Source organism: Caretta caretta, chromosome 3 (genome assembly GCF_965140235.1).
Source record: "Caretta caretta isolate rCarCar2 chromosome 3, rCarCar1.hap1, whole genome shotgun sequence".
NCBI classification, from domain to species: Eukaryota; Metazoa; Chordata; order Testudines; family Cheloniidae; genus Caretta; species Caretta caretta.
In genome coordinates this window covers 169,539,793-169,566,809 of record NC_134208.1, presented here as the reverse complement: position 1 = coordinate 169,566,809, position 27,017 = coordinate 169,539,793, and the positions used below count along the sequence as shown (strand labels likewise).

The 27,017-nt window shown below is 42.7% G+C and overlaps 1 protein-coding gene across 11 annotated transcripts in view; it reads left to right on the top strand.

The window, feature by feature from the left end:
* Positions 1-27,017, top strand: part of HHAT (hedgehog acyltransferase) — a 321,770-nt gene that overhangs the window by 42,228 nt on the left and 252,525 nt on the right. For 8 of the 11 annotated variants that reach the window (XM_075127105.1, XM_075127102.1, XM_048843082.2 and 5 more), the window contains 3 exons: positions 11,242-11,313; positions 15,530-15,634; positions 21,944-22,094. In XM_075127105.1, the coding sequence (XP_074983206.1) occupies positions 11,242-11,313; positions 15,530-15,634; positions 21,944-22,094 (328 nt within the window). The remainder of the gene's footprint in view (positions 1-11,241; positions 11,314-15,529; positions 15,635-21,943; positions 22,095-27,017) is intronic. The other 3 variants (XM_075127103.1, XM_075127104.1, XM_075127106.1) reach the window with 3 other exon arrangements.

Here is a 27,017-nt window from a genome sequence, read left to right as displayed (position 1 = left end):
GATAAAAAGCCGGCTAGATTGTCGAGCTTAACGGGTAGTGATCGACAGCTTGAGGTCTAGTTGGCAGATGGTATCAAGCGGAGTGCCCCAGTGGTTAGTCATGGAGCCGGTTTTGTTCAACATCTTTATTAATGATCTGGAGGATGGCGTGGATTGCACCCTCAGAAAGTTCATGGATGACACTAAGCTAGGGGGAGAGGTATATATGCTGGAGGGTAGGGATAGGGTCTAGTCTGACCTAGACAAATTGGAGGATTGGGCCAAAAGAAATCTGATGAGGTTCAAGAAGGACAAGTGCAAAGTCCTGCACTTAGGACAGAAGAATCCCATGCATCACTACAGGCTGGGGACCGACTGGCTAAGCAGCAGTTCTGCAGAAAAGGACCTGGGAATTACAGTGGATGAGAAGCTGGATATGAGTCAGCAGTATGCCCTTGTTGCCAAGAAGGCTAACGGCATATTGGGCTGCATTAGTAGGAGCATTGCCAGCGGATCGAGGGAAGTGATTATTCGCCTCGATTCAGCACTGGTGAGGCCACATCTGGAGTATTGTGTCCAGTTTTGGGGCCCCCACTAGAGACAGGATGTGGACAAATTGGAGAGAGTCCAGTGGAGGGTAACAAAAATGATCAGGGGGCTGGGGCACATGACTTACGAGGAGAGGCTGAGGGAACTGGGGTTATTTAGTCTGCAGAAGAGAAGAGTGAGGGGGGATTTGATAGCGGCCTTCAACTACCTGAAGGGGGTGTTCCAAAGAGGATGAAGCTTGGCTGTTCTCAGTGGTGGCAGATGACAGAACAAGGAGCAGTGGTCTCAAGTTGCAGTGGGGGGAGGTCTAGGTTGGATATTAGGAAACACTATTTCACTAGAAGGGTGGTGAAGCACTGGAATGGGTTACCTAGGGAGGTGGTAGAATCTCCATCCTTAAAGGTTTTAAGGCTCGGCTTGACAAAGCCCTGGTTGGGATGATTTAGTTGGTGTTGGTCCTGCTTTGAGAAGGGGCTTGGACTTAGATGACTTCTTGAGGTCTCTTCAAATTCAAAAGTTAAAACAAATTGAAAAAATGTAGATGAAATTTTCACCCTGTTTTTATGCCAACTACAGAGCTGATTGAAATTATTTGAAGTTTTGAGGAGAAAAAGGAAAAACATAGTGAGAAATTTTTCACAATTCTTCCTTCCTACCCTGTTTTTCCCCCCTCCAATCTGTTTTACTGTTCTAAAAAGACAAAATAGATCAAAAGGTTAGAGCAGGGGTCGGCAACCTTTCAGAAATGGTGTGCCGATTCTTAGTGTATTCACTCTAATTTAAGGTTTTGCGTGCCAGTAATACATTTTAACCTTTTTAGAGGGTCTCTTTCTATAAGTCTTTCATATGTCACTAAATTATTGATGTATGTGAAGTAAATAAGGTTTTTAAAATGTTTAAGAAGCTTTGTTTAAAATTAAATGAAAATGTAGAGCCCCCCAGACCGGTGGCCAGGACCCGGGCAGTGTGAGTGCCACTGAAAATCAGCTCACAGGCCACCTGTGGCACACGTGGCATAAGTTGCCCACCCCTGGGTTAGAGCAAGGGAGTCTGGAAGAAAACAAGGTGGCAGGAAGGCAATGATCTGTGTATATACTGTTTAGTTCATGATGATCACCATCATTGTGTATATATGTGTGAGAGACAGATGTTTAGTATTTTAAAATAACTTTTCCGCAGCTCTTTTTCAGTTTCTTGTTCTTTCTTTTTGGTGGCTGTATGATAATTTGATTATAGATGCCTAAATATTATAATGAGTGCAGTATAAAGATGTTGATAGTAGTCACATTCAAGCTGTAGTTACGTTACATTCACAGATGCTAAGATCTTCTGCTGCTCTGTGATGTGTACCTTTGGGGAACTTCCCCCCCCCCCCCAAACTCTTTGGCTCAGTAAAGCCAGACGTGTTGCTCACTGAAGCAAAGGAGATGCCTCTCTCTACCTCAGCTAGTTAGGTGACACTGCTGTAAGTACATAAGGGAAAATCTAGTTCTGTCCAGCTGAGTACGGTGGTACACAAGACCATTAATTAAGTACAGTCCTATAGCTTATTTTTGATCATCTGTGATCTGTGCTATACAGGAGGTCAGACTAGATCAGTGGTCTCCAACTTTTTAACGCCCCAAATCACTTTTTGAATCTAAGGGCAAACCAGGATCTACCTCACTCCTTCCCCTAGGCCCCTTCCCTTCACCAAAGCCCCTCCCACTCCACCACCATCCCCCCCGTCATTCGCTCTCTCCCACCCACCCTCACTCACTTTGACTGGGCTGGAGCAGGGGGTTGGGATTCGGGAGGGCATGTGGGCTGTGGGCTGTGGCCGAGGGGTTCACAGTGTGGGAGGGGACTCTGGGCTGAGTCTAGGGCAGGGGGTTGGGGTGCAGGAAGGGGTGAGGGGTGCAAGCTCTAGGAGGGAGTTTGGGTGCAGGAGGGGGCTCTGGGCTTGGGCAGAGTGTTGGGGTGCTGGTGGGGGTACAGGGTGCTGTCTCTGGGAGAGGGTTGGGGTGCAGGAGGGGGTAGGGGGTGCTGGCTCTGGGAGGGGAGTCCGGGCTGGGGCAGAGTGTTGGGATGCAGGAGGGGTTCTGGGGTGCTGGCTCTGGGAGGGGGCTCAGGAATGGGGGTTTGCCCAGTGCTTTCCGGTTGGCAGCGCAGCGAGCCTAAGGCAGCCCCACACAGCTCCTGGAAGGGGCCAGCGTGCCCCTGGGAGGCAGCTGGGGGGCATGTGGCTCCGCGCAGTGCCCCTCTCTGCAAGCACCAGCCTCGCAACTCTTCCAGCCAATGGGAGCTGTGGGGGTGGTGCTTGCAAGCAGGAGCAGCGCATGGAGGGAGACCTCTTTCTCCCCACCAACCCCCAGGCGTGGGGCTGCGCTGGCTGCTTCCAGGAACGGCGTGGGTATGCGGTAGGCAGGGAGTTTGCCTTAGCGGCAGCCACACTACGCTACCTGAGATCGCAATTGACTGGGAGATTCTCTAGGATTGACCAGTTGATTGCAGTTGATCGGTTGTTGGTGACCACTGGACTGGATGATCACAATGGTCCCTTCTGGCCTTGGAATCTATGAACCTATGAACAGAAATTCAGCCCAGCAGTTGATGTCAGTCTTTAACAGTCCTGGGCCAATAGATGGCATCTGTATTCGCAGGGAGCAAGCTGTGCTCCCTCCAGTGGAGGGCAGTGGTACATGTCCTCTCAAAGCTAGTTTGGTGTACGTGACAGAAAGATAAGAGGTTTTCCTCCAAGCTTTTTTCCCCTCCCCTAACTCCATCAGCATTTGTAAAGGAGATTCTGAATTAGCATTTTCTGTTCCAAACAAGAGTTCTTCAGTCAATTAAATCCAGTAGCTGCTGACGTCCTCTGTATTCAGAGGGTAAAAGCTTTGCAGTGTTAAGTGATGGAACATGTTAAATCAAATGCTGACCAGTTAATAGATGCAAGAGTCCAAGTTTAAGGGACAACTATTCAAGAAGTGTGTGTCTGTGTGTGTAAATTTTCAACAGTATTAAAACAGTAAATAAAAAAATTACTATTTGAGGAGCAGCTTAGGATGCTGATATATTCATTTGATGCAATCAGTATCACATTTCAATAACTAAAACTCATTTAGAGCTGGTGATTAGAAAATGCTTAAAATATAAGTTCAGGTGATGAAAGTCTATTTCAAAGCAAGTTTGCACTGTAAAACTTCCCTAGTCTGATTAAAATATGATAATCTGAACTTAAATAATAGTCCTTTGGAGAGCCTATTTTTAGAAGAGGCGTGATTAATGGGGGATGGTACACTCGGACAGAGGGATTACAAGTGACAGTGTAGTTAATGAAGATGGGTAGTTAAACAGTAGGGTTCAGTTAAGTTTTCAAGGCAATGAAAAAATGTGACATTTTTACAGGTACATTCAAGTGCTTCAGTTCTGTCCAGTTCTGACAATCTGAAGCTATTTGTTTATCACAGTAATTGTGCTTCATCTCTCATTAAAGTCAAATCACATTAACAGATTTAAGACACAGGAAATTTTAGGCTTAAATTCCACGACTGTCCTTGTAAACAGTATTTAGTAGATCTGTTTTCCTCTGATCCTTTCTTAGTTATACAGAGCTTTACATACCCTTTAATGTTCCTTGTACAGACCCAAATAATACCTTTATCTCAGGTTCCATAGTATTGAAACTGCGTACATGAAAGAGGGACTGAGGAAATAGACGGTTGATACTAAAGCAGTGGTTTTCAACCTTTTTTTCATTTGTGGACCCCTAAAAAATTTTGAATGGAGGTGTGGACCCCTTTGGGACCACAGGTTGAAAACCACTGTACTAAAGGATTAACCACATGGGATATTAAGGTTCCTGTGCCACTGTTTTCTTTTGTGTCCCATTTTTTATTAATATCCATTTAGCTCTTGGCAGATTGAAAGCTGTGGGTATCATCTTGTGTATATTAGGTGTTGCATCACTGCCCCCAGTAACTTGTAAACTTCATAGCGAAGTGTGACATAGTATTGCAATAACCTGTAATTAGGTCATGTAATGGAAATATGTAGAACTTGTGGATGTTACAATTGCCCTTCCAATTTTTCTTGAATATTTTGGAGTAATATACAACGAAACCCATCAATGTGGATAAAAGCAGCATCTTAAAACTTGAGCAAAGGGTAACTCGGTAAATCTTGGGGACGCTTTGCCATGGTCAAAAGTATCCGTAAGAGGAGCATAATCAGAATAGCTTTTTGGTCATAAAAAGGTTCAGTATAACGTCCCTGCAAGGTACAGCTATAAGCATATAAAATGTTTATATAGTAACAGTGTTAATTTAAAAATGTCAAAGCATTTAAAAATATGAACCATTTTCTGCTGTGTCACAGATGTACTGTAAATGAAACACGGTAGTTCGGGTTTTTTAAAAATGAAAGCTAACAAAAGAGCAGCACAGAAATGTTAACATTACCTGGAGTACATTGTCCATTATTCACTGTCATTATTCACTCCCTCACACATACATAGAACTAAGAAATAAAATAGCGCCTAGGGCGAGCAGGTATCAATCATCAAGATAAATATTGTCTCCTTTGTAGCAGGAAACTAGCCAAGTGAGTTTCTCTAAATAATGCACAGAAAGGTATGTGACTGTTCTAGATACCTGCACACTGATAGTATGTTGTGAAGCCCAAAGCTAAAGGTTCAAATGCCATCCAACACCAAGAAGCGTTTACACTTCAGTGTTAATGAATTTATTGAAAAGTGCTTTTGCTTTTAAAATCTGCTGATTTGTTGGCTGAGTCCTCATGTATGACTCAAACAGGTATGTGCTTAGGTGGAAACTTCAGCAGAGCTTATTTCTCCTCTCTCACTGCTCTTGGTTATAAATCAGCGTCCACCCTCGCTGTATTACTGTCACATTACATCTTCCTGGGATTAAGCCACCTCATTCCCTCTGGATTCACTTGCAGCTCCACAGCCTTAGCCATTTCTCTCCTCTCTCATACCTGTCTTCATGAAAGCCAACACTGACCTCATCTCTTCATACGCTGAGCTAACCTAACCTGTCTATATGGTTATGTCTACATTGCCAAAAAAAATGGAGTTACATCAGCAAGTCTCAGCCTGGGTCAGCTGACTCTGGCTTGCTGGGCTCATATTACGGCGGTTAAAAAAAAGCAGTGTAGACATTCGGACTCAGGCTGGAGCCAAGACTATGAAACCAGAGGAGTAGAGCCCTGTGTGGATACAGAATTTGTCTGTGGATATAAGGTGGATATCCATGGAGCTGCGGGGCTCTACCAGAAACTGCAGCGGTGAAAGCAGCAGCATGTTGGGCTGCCGGTCACAGGAGCCAGCACCCTGCATGGGCAGCTCCTCCGGCTTGACTGTATCGCTCCCAGCTCTGCCCACTGGGGTGGGCACCAGGCTGACCGGCAGCTGCCCCAGGTTGCACTAGTGTGTGCAAGCAGCTCGCATGCTCCCGGACAGGATACTCAGACCGCTGCGTGGAAGGGACTCCTGTCCGGGAGCATGCGAGCCGCTTGCACACACTAGTCCGACTGGGGACAGCCACCTGTGAGCCAGCTGCCCACCCCAGTGGGTGGGGCTGGAGGTGAGACAGCCACGCCGGAGGAGCTGCCCCGGTGGGGTGTTGGCTTTTGTGAGTGTTGGCCCCACCATGCTGCTGTTTTTGCCACTGTGGTTCCTGGTAGAGCCTGGTAGAGCTCCGTGGATAGCCGGATCTGTGGATATACATTTTGTATCCATGCAGGGCTCTACCGGTGAAGGGGGTGGGTCTCAGAGCCCAAGGCCAAAGGTCTATGCTGCTATTTTTAGCCCCATTGCACGAGCTCCATGAGCCCAAGATTGTTGATCCAGGGTCTGAGAATCACTGCTGCGAGTCGTTTTTTTGCAGGGTAGACACACCCTCTGTGGGACTTCTAGAATATTAATCATTAGAAGATCTAAGGGTTTCAAACTGTGTTGTAGCCTTGCTTGACCTTTCACTTGCTAGGTACCTTCCAGTTTCCAGCCTCTCTTTCCTCAGCAAGGTACTGGACAAAATAGTCTTTTCTTATGTCTATGACCCAATTTTTCCAGCTCATCTCCCTAAAATGTGAGCATAGCCAATAGAAAGGAGCATAAACTACAGCAGTCAATATGTAATAAGGGAATTAGCAGGGCTGCGATGGAATTTGAAGGGGATTAAACCAAGTAACAATAAATACTTGAAGTATATCAGACACAGGAAGCTGGCAAGAGAGTCTACAAGAGGAGTCTACAAGGCTTCAGAGAAGGTATTTTCCCTTTCTTATAATGAAAGTATAAGGGATCATTGAAACTGAAAGGCAGCAAATTTATAAATGGAAAAAGAAAGTTTTTCATACAATGCACAATTAGCCTGTGGAGCTCATTGCCACAAGATATCATAAAGGCCAAGAGCTTAGCAAGATTTTTTAAAAAGATAGGACATTTTTATGACTAATTAGAACACGCAGAATTGCACATTAGTGAGGATTTGAGAGAAACCCCAAAAGTCTGGAAGTGATATTAAATCGTCATGCTTCAGGGCATAAGCCAAACGCTAACTAATGAGTGTTAAGAAGAAACTTTCCTTAGGGGCAGATTATTTCATAACAGCCTATTGCAGCGTTTCCCACACGTGTGTCTGACGCATCTGGTGCTGGCCACTGTCAGAGAAAGGATATGTGACTGGATGGAGCAGTGGTGTAAACTGGTATGGTAGTTCTGATGTTTCCAGAGCACTTTGCTCACTGTTTCTTTGCATAGAATTGTTCAGCTATCTGGAGCTGCATATTGCAAAATAATAAACTCAGAGAAAAGTGTATCAGTGCAGTGTATATCAGTTAATAAAGCCTGCCTCTGGGATGAACAATGATACACAGAAAGTCTCTTGAATTGATATTGTTATTTAAATACAAGTGCTGTGGAGTATTTATTTAGCCCTGAAATCTCTGTTGAAATTACTGTTGCTTGCAATTATATTTGTGATTCTCAAACTTTAGGTTAAATACATTGATGGTAATAATACTGGAAAATGTGCATAGATGATTAAAGTAAATAACCTGTCTGTTGGTTCTTTCCATTCCCTCACTGTTTTCCTGTATTACTCTTCCACCGACACTTCCTAATTTATGTCTGGTCATCTATTTATGGACATAAATGTTCCTGGCAGCCACTGTAGCTCTGAGCAGTAATGCAGTGAGCCTTATGGATCAGTGAGCTATTGAAATAGTATGATCAGCAACTTTCTTTGAGATTTAGCAAATTACCTTCACAGTGCATCAAATCTTTAAGTAGGAAAGCAAGTGCCATTCTGCATTCTGCTTTGGATTTTGTGCATTTAAAGGCAAGATTATTGGAGGGCTGCCCTAATTGGGCAGCAGCATTTTGAGCTTTTCACATTGATTATTTTTAGGGAACCTTATCTGTTATAACTGGAAAGCAGAAATTCATTCTTTAGGCTCCTTAACCAAATTGCACAAAATCTATGGCTGTTTTGTTATATTTTCCCTTATTTGTATTGTATTTTAATTAATTATCTGGATTTAAATACAACAATATAAAAGAATGCTCACCGGGGGATTCATGTGTCTTTGCCATTAACTAAAAATACAATTCAAAAATCATTATGAAACCCAACTCAGCAGCACTTGTCCTTTCCCTATTCCTTCCAGCAGTCAGTACACACATCAGAATCTCCTGCACCGTGTGCTCTTTCCCATACATAAATCCCACTTGCTGTAGCTCTATAATGTCAGCTCAAACAGATGTCTGGAAGGCCAATCAGCTTGGGCTGTTTTGAACTGGGGAGTGGAAGGGGAGTGAATTTCAAAGTGAGAGTTCTTCCCACAGAATGTGCTGCCATTAGCCCCTTTTCTTTGATACAAGAGGGACTCCAGCACAGGTACCTCTGTTGATCTCACCTGCAGCAGTATGTCTCAGGGAGGAAAGTCCCAGGGCCAAAAAAACACCTCTACTCCTGCAGCCAGTTCAGATACTGGAGAACTAATGCCATGTGATCACAATGAGATATTCTATTTAACAAGCTAGCTACCTCACGCTGCTTTGAATGCATGTCGGGAGCACAGTTACCAACTTTCATGCGGTAAATAAGCACCCTGACTTTCACAATGAGCCAAATATCAAGCTAATCCCATTTCAAAACAAGGCCGAAACAAGCCAATCCCTAAGAACCCCAACACTCTATGTGACTAGATCCCCCCATGTGTGCAGTCTGGGAATGTGGTTGGCCTGCTGTGCACCCCTGACTCTCTCCCCCCCCTTACTCCTGCTTGCCGGGAGCTGATTTAAAAAAAAAAAAAAAAAAGCTACAAGCCAAACAAGCACAAGCTACAAGCCAAACAAATTACAAGCCAAAAACTAGCCAACAAGCAACTCACAAGCCAATTAAGCCACAAACAAGCCCAATTTCTGCGTTTTTTTTTCTGCGGGTTTGGCATGTCTGGTCAGGAGTAGCCCCACATAGAACACATTATTATATTCCAGTCTAGAGGTGGCAAAGCACAAACCATGGGGGCAAACTGCACGTCCAAGGGGAAATGTCGCACCCTCCTGGACAGAGCTGAGACTTTAATCAGATCTCTGTGCTGATAACTTTGGTTACAAACCAGGTTCAAACACTCTCAACTGAGGGGTGTGACTTAGCCTCTGTGAAGTCCTCCAGATAATTACCCCAGTACACCATAATGACCTCAGTCTTCTCCAGATTGTGTCTCTGCAATCTTGCTCCCATCCATACCCCGGTCTTGCTCAGATGCTGGGAAAGACGCTTTGCTGCACTCTTTGGGCTGGGTGAGAAAGAGCCATGAATCTGGTTGCCATCTGTGAATGTCACATTGAAAACTCTTTGGCCTGTATCTCCTCATTGACTCTCCTAATGGCTTTGCATAGCATACACATAGAATGAGAGGGGTGGCGGAGGAGAACCTTATGTGATCACATGTGAGAGTTCTCTCAGGAGAAGAGCTATTGTGTGTGGCCTCCAGGGACCATAGGTGTGCCAACAACACCTTCATGATCCATTGTGCTGAAGGAAGCTCAGAAAGCTAACCAGCTCATCACTCTCTTAATATGGTATAACCTCTCATAGCCCAAGAGACCCACACCTATTATCCCCATAGTAACCCTTGCCTCCAGTTCCTCCCCAGTAACATCAGTGAGTAGAAAAAAAAACACTGCTGAGCCAAAGAGAGATTATAGTCGTCCTCAAAGGGTCTGGACCCCATTGTGGTGCAATTCGAGAGGGGGAGAGTAGATCTGTGATCTCCTGGTGGCTGTCAGCCAAAGATTTTCATGATGCTTCACTAGAATGTACATAACAAAAAATCTCTGCTCTTGAGGAGCTTGTATAAAACACATACAGGTGCTGCAGTAATTCAGAGAGCAATGTTGCATGTTGTTGTTAGCATATATAGTTCCTGTGGAGCAGTTGGGGTTTTAGAAAATATCTGAGTGGAGAGAGGAAGAACATTTGGAGAGTAAGAAATCTGACCCAGGTTTATGGGGTGGTGTAGAAGAAGGCATGGAGGTGGGATTGAGTGAGACAAACAAAGAGGGCAGGAGGGGATGGGATAAATAATAACCTGACGAGTGTTTTTAATTAAGTATATTCAGCAAAGTAACTCGATAGGTTTAAAGGCAGCATGTGTTTGTTGTAGAGCAACCCTGGTTTTTAAACGGAGCTGAGGATTTTTTGTGTGTGTTTGTGGAGGAAATAATAGAAAAAGCCAGAAGGTGGTAGTAAGCACTGTGGATTTTCCCATGATACATGCCACAGACAGGGATCTCTAGATTACAATACTTGGAGTAGTATAAAACATAAAATAAGTAGCACTAAGGGGCCTTATCAGTTGTCTTTTAAAAGGTACAGAAATGTTTGTTTACTTGACACACTAGGCTCCCGTAGCTGGTACAACCATTCTTGTTTTTGAACTCGTGGTTTCAACCTTAGCTTGATTTGGACTTTGCCTTTTGATCCAGACCCAGAAATCTGACTTGGACTCTGACCCCTTGGTATCGACTCTGTCCTGGAACCTGACCACAAACTCCTCCTCTACTCACAGCCTCATGTTTGACCCTGCTCTGATCCTTGGTCCCAACTGCCCTTGTTAGGATCCTGTCAAGATGTACCCTAAGGTACAATCCGGACTGTTGAACAGTTGGGTCCCTTCAATTCTCCAATCTGGAGTACCTTTTATACTGCTTTGCTGTGAAAACAACCACTCCAGTCCAATTCACACACAGCCTGTAGCGTGCAAAATCACTCCCAGCTGAATGACATGAATGCTATGGCCAGCCACTCATGAGTTGCATACAGGGCAACACCAGTAAACTCCCAGTCCCAGACCTTCCCCCAGAAATGTGCGTCTTGTACTGCCCAGCTCTCCACTTGACAATGCAAGCTCATATAAGATCCATCATTTCATCAGTGCAAAATGATATGCACAAACCTTGTTATCTCAAGTGGAGGTTCCCAACATTTCAATCCAAACACACACTGGTTTAGATAAAACAATAAAACAAGTTTATTAACTACAGAAAGATAGATTTAAAGTGATTACAAGTAATGAGGCAGAAAAGTTAGAATTGGTTACAAAGAAAATAAAAGATAAAATGCAGATTCATATCTAACTTAAAGCTAAATGGATTCAAAGCAAACATTTTTCTCACCATATGCTCGTTACAATCTTTACTAGCTGGAACCCTCCAGGCCAGGATCTCTCCCCCAGTTCAGTGTTTCTTCAGGTGTTGCTGTTGTCAGCATAAAGGTAAGAGTAGAGACGTAATTTGTGTTGTATGTGGTCTCTATTCTTATACCATTCTCCAGTTGGGGTATAGTGCTGTAGCTATGCTGCTATAGTCCCTGTCTAGGTAGGAGAAACTAATATTGGCTTCTGCTGTTCTGATGAAATGGGCATGACTGCTGCTCTTCACTAGTACATTCATGTGTGTTTTACTTATCTAATTCTAAAACCTCAGGGTTATAAAGTGTCGATTTCTGTATACTTGCACTACTCCACCTTTAGCCTTATAGATTTTTATATTTAAAAGGATAGGTACATACAATGGTGACTCAATACTTCTCCCTTTCCAGCTCATCTGATAAAAGCTTGACATCAGTCTCACAAACTACAGGAGGTAGCAATAGCCAAAATTCAACTGAAAAATGGCAGGGAGGGGATACAGATTCTGGAAAGAGCCATGATATAATTTTTAAACAGTTCTATTTCAGCTAACTTGATTACGTTTGTGTGTATGTGTATATTCAATGTACGTATGCATCACCCACTGATGAGTATGTGCTCCAGGTTCTCCCTCTGTTCCTGATCCACAGAGGAAATGAGTTGTTACAGTTCTGAGCTATGGAGACATGGCTCTTTAACTCAAGTTGTAACAACTCAGACTTTTGACCCTGCAGGTCCCTGGTTCAATCCCTTGTGCATCTACAGAAATGGTTGCCATTATATACATGTGTGCGTGCATACACAATAGATACATACAATTTGAAAACATTTTTTGCATTTTATGGGCCACTTTACATCAGCTGTGGGTGTAACCCACTAGTCTTTACTCAGTACCATCTTTTCTAGTGAAGACTGTACAGTTGACAGTTTTAATTTATTGTCATTGCTATACTTATTAAATAGGCTTCCTGACTAGATTTTCCCTTGTACATAACAAGTGTGAGTTCTTTATATAAAAATAATGTAGAATGACATCAATACAAGAGGTTAATGATGACATTTTATCTGAAAGTTGGCTTATTACAAATAGGATTTTTTGGATGCCTTAAAGAGTGAAACCTCACATACGTACATAATAAAAAAAGTGAAGTCTACATAATGCTCTGTGTAAACCAGATGGTAGAGTATTGTGTCTGGTGTCTTATGATTCTCTTTCTAATAACCTCATGAACAGGAAAGGAATTTCTGAGTGCATTCTTAAGAAGCACACAGTGTTTTGCTATTGAAATGGTGGTGTCTGTGCATCCATCTAAATGGTAATGAAATGCTAACAAAGTAATCTGTTTGCTTGGTTTTTTTTTTTTCATCCTGCAAGATGATGAGGAGAATGTGATAAAATATTTGGCATCTGATGTCTGTTTTGAAAACTGGAAATACAAACATAAACCAGGAAGCTTAATGAGATTTTCTTCTCTAAAACATTGAGCAGTTCACTGCTTTATAAAAAGAAACAAGAAAAAGCTGAATTCTTATAAGGCCTCTTGCAGGATCTTGCAGATATTGGTAGTTAACCCAGTTTTATTACAAAGCACAAATACCCTGTATTTATTTTTTTTTACTCACATGTTAACTGTTGGTTATTTAGGGCTCAATCCTGCAAATATTTACAGAATGTTTTTACCATCCAAATGTAATGGGATGACTCAGGGCAGGTAGGTTTAGGGCATGTTTATACTTGAAAGGAGTTTCAGGTTTTGTTTATTTTTGTTTTGTGATCTGCAACAACTGTGGTGTGAACCTCCACCCCACCTTCCTATCCAGAGTTAAGCCACTTCTCTTTGGGATCATTGTGTCCACATGGTGCTGCTTTGTTTCAAAACAAGTGCTCAGCATTCTGGGAAGACATCTTATGGTGCAATGAACCTCTGCTAGGCTCTACCCTTTTTGAGATTTTTCTCTGTGGGGAAACTTGTCAGAAATTCTGGGACTTAGGGTCAAACTAAATAAATCCCATGATCACTTTCCTTTCACCCCACCAATAAACTTGTTTTCATGAGCCAGTGCCATTTTCAAAGAGCAGTCAAGCAGCATGGAGGAAACACAGAGTGCTGCGGTCTTCCTGGTGTTTATTATGAACAGGCTCGTACCCCATGCAGGCCCTGAAGGGGGTTAATGTGCCTGAGAGGCCAATTATGTTATCTGGCTGCACCTGGCGGGAGAGCCAAGCTTAACTGAGTATGAAACCCAGCTGGGCAGGAGCAGGCCGGTGAGTATAAAGCCAGGAGAGCAGGAAGTTGCAAGGAGAATGTCTGCAATCATTCTTTAGAAGCATAAAACCCAAAAGGAGAATAAGTCATGGAAGAACGGTTAACCCCAGAGGAGTTGTGGGGAAAGAAAGCCTGAGAAGACAGAGTAGGAAGAAGCCCAGGGAAACTGCAGTAAGAAAGGGGACTGTGTAGACCTTGGCTGCTCATTATTAGGTCCCCGGGCTGGAACCCATTGTAGAGGGCAGGTCTGAGTTTCCCTAGTAGTCACTGAGAAATGGCACAGGATTGTTGGAGCTGCCAGCTGTCTGGAAGAACCAGAGTCGAGAGTGAGAGAGAAAGGTGAGAACTGAAGGGGCGGTGGGGTGCCAGATAGGAGAGAACTAATCCGCAGGCAAAGTTGCAGGGATGTGCCCCAGCAGGGCGTGAATCCCTTCACTGGCCTGTGTCTTGGTGTTGTGGGAGTCAAGGATGTATTCTGATAGGCCAGGCTCTCAGAGGGAAAGGACTGCAAGACACGATAGGGTTGCCAAATCTCCAGGATTGCCCTGCAGTCTCCAGGAATTAAAGATTAATCTTTAAATATTATGTCATGTGATGAAACCTCTAGGAATATGTCCAACCAAAATTGGCAACCCTAGGACATGGGTAGGTTAGGATGGTGAACATAGTCCCGCTATGTTCTGAAGCAGGACTGTTTGTCTCTCCATCACCCCCAGTAGCTGCAGGCCCTTAGCCAGTTCCTTGTCATCATCCCCCTCTCTTTGTTTGTCTCTCCATCACCCCCAGTAGCTGCAGGCCCTTAGCCAGTTCCTTGTCGTCATCCCCCTCTCTTTGTATCTTGTTTAAGGAAACCTGCCCTCCACTCCTTCATCTTGCTCCCTCTGCTGGCATGCAGATGCAAGGTGGTAAACGTTTTCTCACCCTTTGTCCTCTTTCCGTTCCCCCAGAGATAACACCCCTGTCTGTGGTCATTACAACATGTCAGGTGCTGGGGAGGGAAAGAAAAAGCTAACCCCGTTGTTCAAATTCTAGTCTCCATGACAGTAATGGTCCAGTGTTTTTTTTTCTCCGTTTCAGAATTCCATTCCCATATGCTTTTTCCCAAGCTGGGGTGAGCTTGGAGATCAGATGTTTTCAGACATTCTTCCCTGTTTGTGCAAGATCCCTGAATTCATTGTGGGAAGGGGCATGTGGTTCTTGGGTCACCAGGTGTGGCGGTTAATAATTGTATGTGCACCTATGCAGACTGCTGGTGGGCAGAGAGTGCTAAGGAGCACCAGCAGGTCCAGGCCTGTGGTTGCATGTGTGTCTTTGTGTGTCACCAGTGGGTTGTGGCAGGGGGCAGCACGGGAAGGCTAGTAATTGCATGTGCACCAATTCTGTTCAAGGATGTTACCCTGAGGCGTGTCCCAAAAAGGCAGAGAAGGATTTTGATCAAAAAGGCAATAGGCAAACCAAGAAGATACGCCTTGCTGCTTTTTGCCAGGAAGGTGCCCCTATAGCTGGTGCAGCAGTGGAAGGGAAGCACAAGCTATATGGGCAGTGGTGAGGGAGCTGCGTTGCTGTGCAATCTGTGTGTCCAAAACAGAGCATTGTCTTTGCCTTAACTTCTTCTTCTTTTTTTTAATATCTGTGGATCAGCATAAAGTGAAAAATAAATAGAATTCCGCAGTAACCCAAAAGGAGGAGGGGAGAGGGGCTGAATGAATGCCTTGAAACCCTTTTTGAAATGTCTCTCAAGCCTGATTTGGGTGACTTATGTCCTAACAACTCAAGTTTTCTTAAAACTGAGAAACTATGAGCCAGAAAAAAAAAATTCTGGGGCTTTTTCTTTCTTGTATCTGCTGCTACTATAAATGTGTGACTGTTCAATGCATCTCATTTGTAACCCACAGAGTGTGGCCATTTCGAATAGAACTGGGAGGGAGCAGAAGCAATAAGCAGCATGGTGGGGCATGGGGAGGACCTGGGACACTTGAGCAGGGGTTGTGTGTTATTTCTGAGAAATAAATGGTACTGTTTTAATTCTCCAGCACAGCTGCCATTCGGAGCTCTAGGTGGGGGGAGTGTTAAAAGCCAAGGAGGCAGAGAGAGAGAGAGGCTAGTCCATCATGGTGGTGCCTTGGCAGTACCCAGAAGTAAGTAGTTTAAATCCTCCTGTACAGTTGTACTGTAATGTATCACATAATACTTACTGGAAGAAGTCTTCATCCCAGGTTAGGTCTCTGTTGTGATTCAGTTGGCCCTCTGACTGTGATTTGGGGGTCTCCAGCATTGTATGAGCCTTGGGGTTCATTGGCTTGAGCTGGCCGACAAGATCCTGTGTTGCAAGGTTAATCACCTCTGGCTTTTGTATCCTGGCTGGCATCCAAGTGGGAGTCCTAGGTGGAACTCACAAGAAGCTGTGGTTGGCTGGTGGAACCTCTACCAAAAAATGGGGCCCAGCTCCTGTAGTAGGCACACTGTGAAGTTCTCACCCAGGTGGCGTTGTCCCTAACATTCTTATAACTCAGCTGAAACTTCTTTCCATTCTTGTGGCACTGGCTCATGCCCCAGGAATACCACCTCTCCTTCATTTGATAGCTGCTCGTAGACCTCTGTATTCCAGTCGGTGATTGCTGTTTGTGTGGGTCTGGATGCACTTCTCTCCACGGGGAGGGAGGGCAAGGAAGTCCTATGCACAGTGCCATGTGAAAACATAGGGCACGGCTGCTGTCCAATCGGCATGCAGCTCTGGAGGTGTGAACTCACTATGAGCTGGAATTGCAAAGGGGTGGGGAAAACCTGACTGCTCGGCTGCACTGAAATGGCGGAAGTAACATCTGGTCAAGATGACCCCGGAGCAGTAGACGGCACACCAGTAAACAGGCTGACCCAGGTGGCTGACAAAGCAGTGTACAATAGCAGTGGGAGGACTGCCAGATGTGAAACAGTTGCTTCAGAATGGGAATGTGTCTACACCTACCTTGTTGTGGAAAAAAATCATCCTGATTCTCAGTAAACCTGCTTCCAAAGTGGGTTGGTTGATGTGGGTTAGAAAGCCAGAGGATTTGAAAGAAATACTTGTGTGTGCATGTAAGGCAGTCTGTTCTGAAACAGTTTTCAAGTGTAGACAGGCCCTTACGTTTGTAACGTTTCAGGCACTGGGGACTTAGGTCCTAACATTTTTTGTACTGTCATTATAAATTCAATGTGAACAGAAGGTAAATGTCTGCTTACTGTATTCATTCGGAGCTTGGTAAATTACATATTTTGATTTAATAATTAACAATTTGAAGAAGATGGGCCTCTTTCAGGTCTCAGGGAAAATCGGGGTAACTGACATCATTAGAGTTGCATTGTGTAAATCTGGTATAACGGAGAGAAGAATCAGTCCTGCTTTCTTCTAAGTAAGCCCTATATTGATTAATGAAAAATATAATTTTATTTTACATAGTTTAATTGAAGCAGTTTCAAAACTGTATTAAGTCAGTGTTCGCTTGTAGACTTTAGAAAGAACAACCATAATGTTCAGAGTTACGAACATTTCAGAGTTATGAACAACCTCCAGTCCCAAGGTGTTCATAACTTTGAGGTTCTACTGTATGCCCACTCAGGACAACCAAACTGCTGATTCCTGTTAAACAGGACTCAGGGTTAAGAAAGACAAGGCATGAGCTGTGAGGGAGCAAGTGAGGAAATCCCTTGGAAGAAGCTATTAGTTTTCTGTTAAGGTCCCAGGGCTTGATTCTCCATTGGGTTACTACAATGTTATGTCAGCTTAACTTCATTGATCTCCTAAAACTGTGTAAGAGAGTAGAGAATCAGGCCCACAGTAGTTATTAACTTCTGTCAGAAGGTTAATATTGGAAAGCCTTATGGTTAAAGGACAAATTTACATGTTTTCAGTGTTCTGAGTATATAAATTAAATAACCATGTTTTCTTTTTACCCAGAGTAATTGACATGCACCTAGATCAGTGAAACATATCAGGGGAGTGGCTGTTCACTGTGGTATACTTATTGGGGGCCTGGTGAATTTGTAGGTGAAAATCCAAGAGGCAGTTAATGATGCTAAGAGTTATGTTGAACTCCTCTCCATGACTTCTGTGCTCCTCAGAGATGGGGGCTAGTGCATTGTCATGGGAGGCAGAGAGAGGGAGGGAGTTTTGATGCCAAAGGGGATATGCATGGAAGGGTGAGCTAATTATCTGTGAGGGTTTTCATTTTTAACTTTTACAGGCTGCAGTCCCACCACACACACCTCACTGTGTTAGGCCATAAACCTTTGCAGGAGAGAATGTGGCTCCAGCTCCATGAGGTGACCCTCACAGAGTTTTTTGAAGTATTTTCCCCCTCCTTTGGGCTTTTCTAGGAGAGAGGAGCAGTGTATAGAATGTGGGGAAGATCCAGAGGAACCCCAACAACCTTATATTTAGCATCTGGGAGACTTTAGCCACCAGATGAAAGCTGTTCGAAAATCTGTTTGTTGTTTGACTTACACTTCATGTCAGTATTCCTTTAAAATGTGGTGGTGTTCTGGAAAGTCAGTTTGTTTAAAAAAAACCAGCCCATACTAAATACCCTACCTCAAACCACACTGCAGTTCTATGTATCTGCACTATATGTATCTTCCTAGTCATATCTGTCCTATTTACTGACAGAAACAACTGCTTTAAACTGGTGACAATGCAAGGGTCAATGTAGCTGTTCAAAAGGGAAGTCTGTTCTTCTCATGAATCACCAATGAAAATTGCCAGTTACTCCTGAACTTACATTGTTGAAGATGATTTATGAAGCAGAAAAAAGGGCTATGTGCTTTGAAAACCACCTTGATTTTTTTAGTCCTGGCACTCAGAAAACATTCTCTTATTTACTCTCAAGAAATCCAAAGGTAAATGATACTGCTAATGAGTGGAAGGTATTTAATATTAACCTTGAATCACTTTTTAATTTTAACTTTTAAGGTTAGATTCACTGGTAATACACTTCGGCCTGCTTTATGTTACTTAGGAGCACTAATTTCGATTTTTGACAGAAATTTGAATACTGAAATATTTTGGCTGGAAATCAAAATATTTCATCTGTAAATCAAAATATATTGATATGGAAATGCTGCCACAGTGCCTCATGGGAAATGTAGTTTGGGTGTCTCAAGCTCCCAGTCTGATTTAGTTTAATCTTACTTCGTCTGGAGTCAGACAGCGTTGTTCTGAAAACGATGCTAATAGAGCTGCTCATGAAGAGGTTGTGATGTATCCTTTGATGCAGACATTAGGATATTGTAGGATGCATCGTTATCCATTATTTACATTCGTAATATATACATTATGAATGCAGCACATATTGTTGAAGATACATTGCATAATTTGCTGAAGCTTTTGCAAGCAGTTTGTGCAGGTGACAATCATAACTTAGGTCTTAAAATAAAAACTGTTAGAACAGAAATGAGAAATTGAATCAGACAGGAATCAAACCAGACAGGTAGCATTGTAGATCACTTTAATAGTAATCTAATTTGTTGCTAGTTGGCTGGTAGCCAAGCTGTAATTTGGTTCTTTATTTTACTCTGGGCTGAAAATGTGGTTGACTACTAGGCTACTATGTTCCATGAGGAAAATACTGTAGACTTCATTTTATTTATAGAAATCTAGAATCCTGGGTTGATATCTAGCTTTAACATCACTTTTTGTCTCAGGGTTACCAGTACTTTTAAGAAGGAGCAGGGTCCAATGAACCAGTGACTTGTTAGATGCCTCCCAGTTGGGGGCATCTAACAGAAGGCACCTAAAGGGAGTCAGGAAAGGCGCAGGTAAAAGCTGCCCCAGGGGGAAACAGGAGATGCAGAGGAGAGCTGATACAGAGAACCACTGGGAAGAACAAAAGGTGGAGAAATTTACTGGTGAGGACTAGCTAGTGCTGGTGAACTGCTGCTGAGTTATAGGAGAGCTTATGTCATAGAATCGTAGAATATCAGGGTTGAAAGGGACCTGAGGAGGTCATTTGGTCCAACCCCCTGCTCAAAGCAGGACCAATGCAATGGCCCTAGGAACCCAAAGAGGAACCAGCCTGGTTAGGGGAAACTGAGCCAAGAGGGTTGATGCTGGAAGGTGGATTCCAGGAGCAGGAGGTAGGACTCACACGCAGGGAGGCCTGGGTAAGTGGAACTTTACAGGAGGATCCCCTGGCAGAAGGCCTGAGTGGAGGACTGCATGAATCTGAGCCCAGAACTCTGAAGGGAAGTTCCCTGAGCTGGGGTAGGACTCACGGGCCAGGAACCCTGGGTGAGTGGAACGCTGCTGAGAGCCCTATCCTGCAAGACTGTCTTGGGACTACCAGAGAAGTGTTGTGGGGGAGAATTGAATCTGGAACCTCTCAGGCTGGGGGCCTGGAGAATGGGGCCTTGGGACAAAGACAAAAGAGTATGGGAATGGATTGGAGATGGACTCTTGGGAGGATGAGATAGAAATGCTGTCTCGGGAGGGGGCATGGAGAACTGTTGTGAACATGTTGTTCTTTGGGATTTTGGGAGAATGGTTTTATCATGAGGTTTCTATAGACGGTTGTACATGTACAAGAATAAGTTATGCCTAGAGGTGGGCTTTTGAATTGGACAGACTGTTCCTCTTATGGCCGGACCAGGAGGAAACTGAGGCAGGCACATCTATAACTGTCATGCTGTCTGGCCTGCTGTTGGAAGGCACCCCAGGTGGGCCCTGCCCTATCACACCAATATAGAAAGTTTAGTCTCGTAGTAAAGTCTGGTGCAAAGTTCCAGTAAAATAACTACATTCATAGTAAAATAAATACCAAGATTGTTAATGGCACTGGAAGAAATTAATGCGTCAAAAAGGAAGAAAACTTCTTTGAAATGTTGGGTTTTTCTTTTTGCTCTGCCATATGACAGAAATTTGACGACAATGGGATAGGTTTTACCATGCTCTAAAAGTTGGTAAGCATTTATTCATGCAACTAATCTCATTACATTCAATAAGACTGTATGCAGGAGTAAATACCAACTTGAGTAAAGATCTGTGCCCCTGTGTTTAGTATTACTGACCTTTGTTTCTTCATGAAATTTGGTCAAATAAATTTTATTCAGCAAAACCATCATGAGGAGAATAATGTGCCACCAGTGTAGCCAGTTATGAACATTCAAATCTCACGAATTGTACCCCAAAATCGTGAGATTTGAAGAAAATAATTTGGGGGTTCTTTTTATTTGCCTTCTGGTTTTTGAGTCTTCAGAGAACACTTTTCAGGCTTTACTCCACAGTCATGAAGGCTAGAAACTTTGCTTTTTTTAACTGATGAAAGCTGGGATTCTTACGTAATCACAAGATCCCAGAAGGAAAACACCAAATATCACAAGACTCACAATAAAATTGTGTGAGTTGGCAACTTTTATTATATTTAAATCAGGCTTATCGCCCTATAACCCTCTATCCCCTGTCTTCCCTCCAATACATTTTTTTATGTAAAAATGCAAATGGAAGGAACAGTTCCACAGCCCTTATTGGCATGGTTGACACCCGTGAATTCACTGTCTGAACTCACGCCAGTGTAAATGAGGATTACTCCTTTTTGTGCATATTCTGGCTTTGGGCCATGGGTACGCACATAACCAAAAAAATCCATGTCTGGGATTCTGATGCTGAACTTCTGTGCTCTAGGTCTGGCTCCCTGAAATCACATAGGCCAGGATTCAGCAAGGTACTTAACTATGTACACAACTTTAAGATATGCCCATCGCTAAGCGTGTGAGCAGTTCAATCCTATGTGCTCAAAGTAAGGCATGTGTTTAAATACTGAATGGTGGCGATAGAGATCCAGTACTGCAGTCTGTGTTCATATTGAGCCAGGAAGGAATATTCTGGGAAGATGTTTGGTTGTATAGAGTTTCTCTCTCTGATTTATTAGTGCACACAAGAAGTCTGACATTGTGGGCTCTCTCTGGGCCTGCCAGGATACTACAAAGGTAACAGTATTTGTACCCATTTTGGAGGGACAAGTGAAGAGTGTATGTAATAATACTGTACAGACTGTGTATTGACTTTGTTTTGGCAGACATCAAGATTTATTGTCCCTTGAGGTAAATATTTATATCCTGGGTCAATACATCTTGATTTTTCAGCTTAACACAAGTCAATTATTGCTTATCATACCAATCCAGACCTGAAGTCCAAATGGAGATTTTGAAAGTGGAGCTGCTGATGCTTTGTTACATCTCCGTACTAGAAAGAATACCACTTTATTGTGTGCGCATTTAAGGTCATAGATATTATATTAAGTGTATTATAGCTCTTATATTATAAAATGTATGTATCATAGAGCTTATTAATCAAAAAATGTTTCGTTTTTTTGATAATGGATTGTTTGAATGAGGAAAAAATCAGTAAGATTTTTTAAAATGTTTTAAAAATTTTTCATTATCTTATTGTTTTAAGGCGTTGGCATGTTCTCTTTCAGGTGGCCTGGCATTAGCTCAAGTACTGTTTTTTTATGTGAAATACCTGGTTCTCTTTGGTATTCCTGCTCTTATTATTCGAATGGATGGACTCAAACCCCCAGCTTTACCTTGCTGTGTGAGCACAATGCACAGTTTCACTGGAATGTGGCGGTTAGTAAGCTTAATTTATTATTGATATATGACGGTAATTTTTCAATGTATTGATGGTGTGTGTGTTCTGAACTATTCTTTCACTTTTCATCTTTTACAAGATCTTCAGTTTGATGATTACTTTTTTCATGCCACAGAGATAAAGGGAAGCCGCCTTTCAGGATTTTCATCATCTTAATGATTAGAATTAGATCCAGGCCACTTGACTCCACTAAGCTGACTATTTTTTTCTAGATATTTATGAAATATGATCATTTTTCAATCTTGGTCCAAAAAACACCCTTCACTTGAAAATTCATTCAGAGAAGGATAAGAAACACTTGATTAGTTACCCTGTGAGGAGAGTTGTGGATTATAACACTTGAATAGGAAGAGAACTGTATATATGAAAACTTTCCATAGCATTAGCATGTTAAAAGCAATATTTGTTCATATTTTAGCATGAAATTCTGGTCTCCCCTAGGTCTGAGTAAACATGACGGACAGTCAAAATGAAAACTGTGGTTGTGAAGCTTAGAAATTGCTTTAAATAATTAAGTCCATCAGCTCTTCGGTGCCAGTTCTTGTTTTTTACTGTGTGTTTGTACGGGGCCTAGCATGATGAGTAGGGCCCTACCAGATTCATGGCCATGAAAAACGTGTCCCTGACTGTGAAATCTGGACTCCCACCATGAAATCTGGTATTTTGTATGCTTTTACCCTATGCTATACAGATTTCACAGGGGAGAGCAGCGTTTCTTAAATTAGTGGTCCTGACTCAAAAGGGAGTTGCAGGGGGATCAAAATGTTACTTTAGGGGGGTTGCAGTATTGCCACCCTTATTTCTGTGCTGCCTTCACAGCTGGGCTGCTGGGCGGGCGCCCAGCTCTGAAGGCAGCTGCCCAACAGAAGCAGCGCAGAAGTAAGGATGGCAATACCATACCATGCCACCCTTACTTCTGCACTGCTGCCTTCAGAGCTGGGTGGCCAGAGGGTGGCGGCGGCTGACTGAGGGCCCAGCTCTCTAGGCAACAGCGCAGAAGTAAGGGTGGCAATACCATGCCAGGCCATCCTTACTTCTGTGCTGCTGCTGGCGGCAATTCTGCTTTCAGAGCTGGGCTCCCGGCCAGCAGTCGCTGCTCTCCAGCTGCCCAGATCTGGAGGATCTGCAGCGCAGCGCAGAAGTAAGGGTAGCCGTACCGCACCCCCCCCAATAACCTTGCGACCCCCCCCCAACTCCTTTTTGGGTCCGGACTCCTACAATTACAACAATGAAATTTCAGATTTAAATAGCTGAACTAATGAAATTTACAATTTTAAAAATCCTATGGCTGTGAATTTGGTAGGGCCCTCATGATGAGGCTTGATGTGATTGGGGACTCTACGTACAGTTGTAATATAAATAAAACTTTTTCCTTTTCCTTTCTTTAAATTAGTAGGCCTGCATGCTGCACTACTATCAGGACTGATTTGCATGATTTTTTTTTAATGCCAGAAGCTAACCATAACAAAGAAAACTAATCGTTTACCAGGGTTTTGCTTTGTGGCAGTAGAAAACATTCAAAAAGGGAATAGGTTATGTGGCTGAGGTTGGAGGGAAATAAATAAGACATTTTAAAATAATTAAAAATCCAAGCTACTTAACAAGAGACCCCTTCCGATTAGATTCTCCTTTGAAACTGTGAACTGAACTTTTGACCCTTCAGGTTGAAAAAGAAATCTTTTGTTTTTTGCCAGCCTGTGAGCTGATAGCAATGCCTTTTGGCGTGGCTGGACTTTGAAAGCAGAGTTTGAACCAGTAGCCAGTGTTTTCCTGCTGTGTCAATTATTACTCCGTGGAATCTGAGCATTGCTCCCGAGGTGTAAACTAAATTGAACATCAGCACAAATACAGATGATATTACTGTGTTTGATACAAATAGACCATGGAAGAATTGTTATTGACTGTGAAGTTAGAGTGGGTGCTTTTCTTTAAGCTTTCGGTACACTTCCAAAAATATATATTAAATATTTTAGTTATAAAAATTTCAAATTTTATGAGATCATAGAAACTTTTGTTCCACTAGGCAAACAGATTTAGACTGGTTTGAAATCTTACAGTAGAAGAAAAATGTGCTGTTGTTTTTTGCCAAAATGTCTCATTCACTGATGTGCATAGGGAACAATCATGGTAATAAATAATTAAATATGATATTTCACAGATAGGATTTGTGTATTGAAATCATTTCACGTCCAGCTGATTTGATGTGTTGCTATGAAAGCTATATGAGTGGTAGAATTTCCCATGGCTACTAGTGAATTATGGGTCAATTTCAGTTATCTAAGAAATCTCACATAGCTTGCCCTCTGTATCCCCTGAGTTATGATTCTCTCATACCCTTAAAGTTAAACTCATGAATCACTGCTATCCACAGGGCTGCAATCCTTTTTTGTGTGTTCAGTGCCTTATATAGAAATATCACCATCAGAGGCGGAAGGTAGAATAACAGACTTTGTTTGCAGTCTAGAGGTCTGACTATCTCAGGTGTACCTGGTCATCCCATCAAGAATTTCAGTAATGTATCTTGGCTGCATCCAGGGTATCAAAAGAGTTGGAAAGCAAAATAGTCTGTATTGTGAGGTCTACGGGACAGTGATTGTCTAATTCTGATACAAACTCTGTTTTTAATTAGTGTGTTACCTGGCATCAATGACTACCCTCACCAACTGTGTCTGAATTATAGTATTAATAGGATTGGGCCTGCTCTTAATGGTGTGCAACATGGAGACTTGCACCAGAATCTGGCTTTATGGAACAATAAAAATCAGAGGCTGGTAAAGACTCTCAGGGCTAAGGTGGGGAATAGAATATTAGAAAATACATAAAACAAATACAGAATAGAGTATAGTGGTGACAAGCAGACACTGTCAGTGAAACAGCAGTTTAAAGATGGCATTCAGAGAGTCTAAAAGCATGATGATACGTGCATTGATAGATACATGCAGCCCCTAGGTATAGTAGAGTTTGAGGCTATAGAGATTAGGAGGACAATGCTAATGTCACACGCAAAGCAAGTATATCAACTGAGTAAATATTTCACTAAGTCCTGTTCCAGGTAGGTTGGACAGATTGATTTTGCTCTTACACCAGCATCGCGTGTCCTTAAAGCATAGAACCAGAGGTGCTTGGGTTGCAGAGTCATGCAGGAGTTCCTAGTAATGATTGGTGCTGGCCTGGTTCATGGTGTGATGTAGTATGTAGAACGTCTTGAGACCAGGAAGAAAAATGCCATGGCCTGTTGTTGAAAATATTAGGCGAGATCAAGAAACAAAGAAGACTGCAGAAAAACAATCCATGTGCTCCCCATGTGGCACTAAACAATTATCTAACAGTGTCGATTGCAAAATGCATGCATATGAACCAAGCCAGTAATAAAGAGGCATGTTACCCTGTTTATTGACAGTAGACTGTTGCTGATTTTTATTTTACTACTTCAAAAATGTTTGTCTTCAGAAAAAAATCAGTAGTCTCTCTCCAGCTCTCATCAAGGATACAGTTACTCAGTGTGGCAGTGAGGTTTCATATGACTAGGATGTCATCGGTTTTACTAGCACGTTATGCAGTATTATCATGAATAATGAAACTAACTGCATTTGTGAAAACAGTGTGATATCCAGTTCTGGATTTATTCAAGACGGGACAACAGCTCAGTAACAGACCAGGCTAGAGTGTCTAACTGGCTCTTAATGACTGCATTTCCAAATTTCAGCCACAGGGAATCAAACTGCCTTTTATTTAGAGAATTAGCAAGAATATTGTAACATCAAGGTAGCTAAGCACATGTGATAAGAACCAGTATTGTTGGAGGCTTAAAAATGCTTAGAGAAATCCTTCTAGGCTAATGCTTGCTATACAGATTCTTAAGCTAGAAGCAAATAGTTCAGCAAAACTAGAAGAGATTGAATTCCATCTTGGCTCTAACAGCTTTACACTGATACTCAGGAAATTAGTTCTGGTTGGAAAAGTGCCCTCCTAGTGGGATACTGATGATTAAGGGTCTGGAAACTAGGGATTTAATAGATAATATACATTACAACACCTGCTAATTTCAATGTGTCAATGCAGAGGATGATTCCTGCAGGGGAATTCAGTGGCGCAGCCTATTAAACATTTTCCAGAAATGTTGATTAACCCATATGCTGTTTATGAAGAAAAGTGTGTTTCTCTTTCATATGCCCATCCTACTTGTTCAGTGAGTATGGAGCACATGCATATGCAAAAGTAGATGATCAATGTATCTTGAAATCCTATGGAAACACCATGAACTCCCTCTTACAGGAAGACCTTTATTGTTAGGGACTACAGTGTGGAGACAGGGAAACACAGCTCCTCTTCTTCCTCCTCCTCTCCCTTTCTTGGGTAAGTGGTGCTCCCCATCCTCCTTAGATAGTGCAGCCTGAGTTTCCCCCTACTGCTTCCATCTACTTTAACCACTCTGTATTATCTAGGGTCCAGTCTTTACTGGCTTCACAGCCAAACTTAAACATGTTTCAATCCTGGCATCTGCAAAATACTGTATTACAGTTTGGAGGCAAGAGTGGGTGGGAACAGACATTTCTTAAAAAATAGTTTTAAGACACTGTTTTAGCCTAAGCTCAGTGAAGCCTTGAAGATGAGGACTCTCCAGGAAAGGGTAGGTAGGAGTTTGTCGGAGACAGGTTTTTTTAGCGATATCTTTCTGATTTGTACATCCAGAATGGAGGAAATGTAATTGGAGAGCGGTAGAAACAAATCCCAGCCAGAAGCATTAATGTGTTGAGCAAGGGGATGGAGAAAGGTCTGGCATTTTGAGCTGCCATGTGACAGATTCCAGGTTGCATTCCATGCTTAGCACCCTAATTCTTGTCCATCCTAGCTGTTTGAAGTGGTGTGTCTCCAGAAAGATTTGTGCCACTGCAAATGAT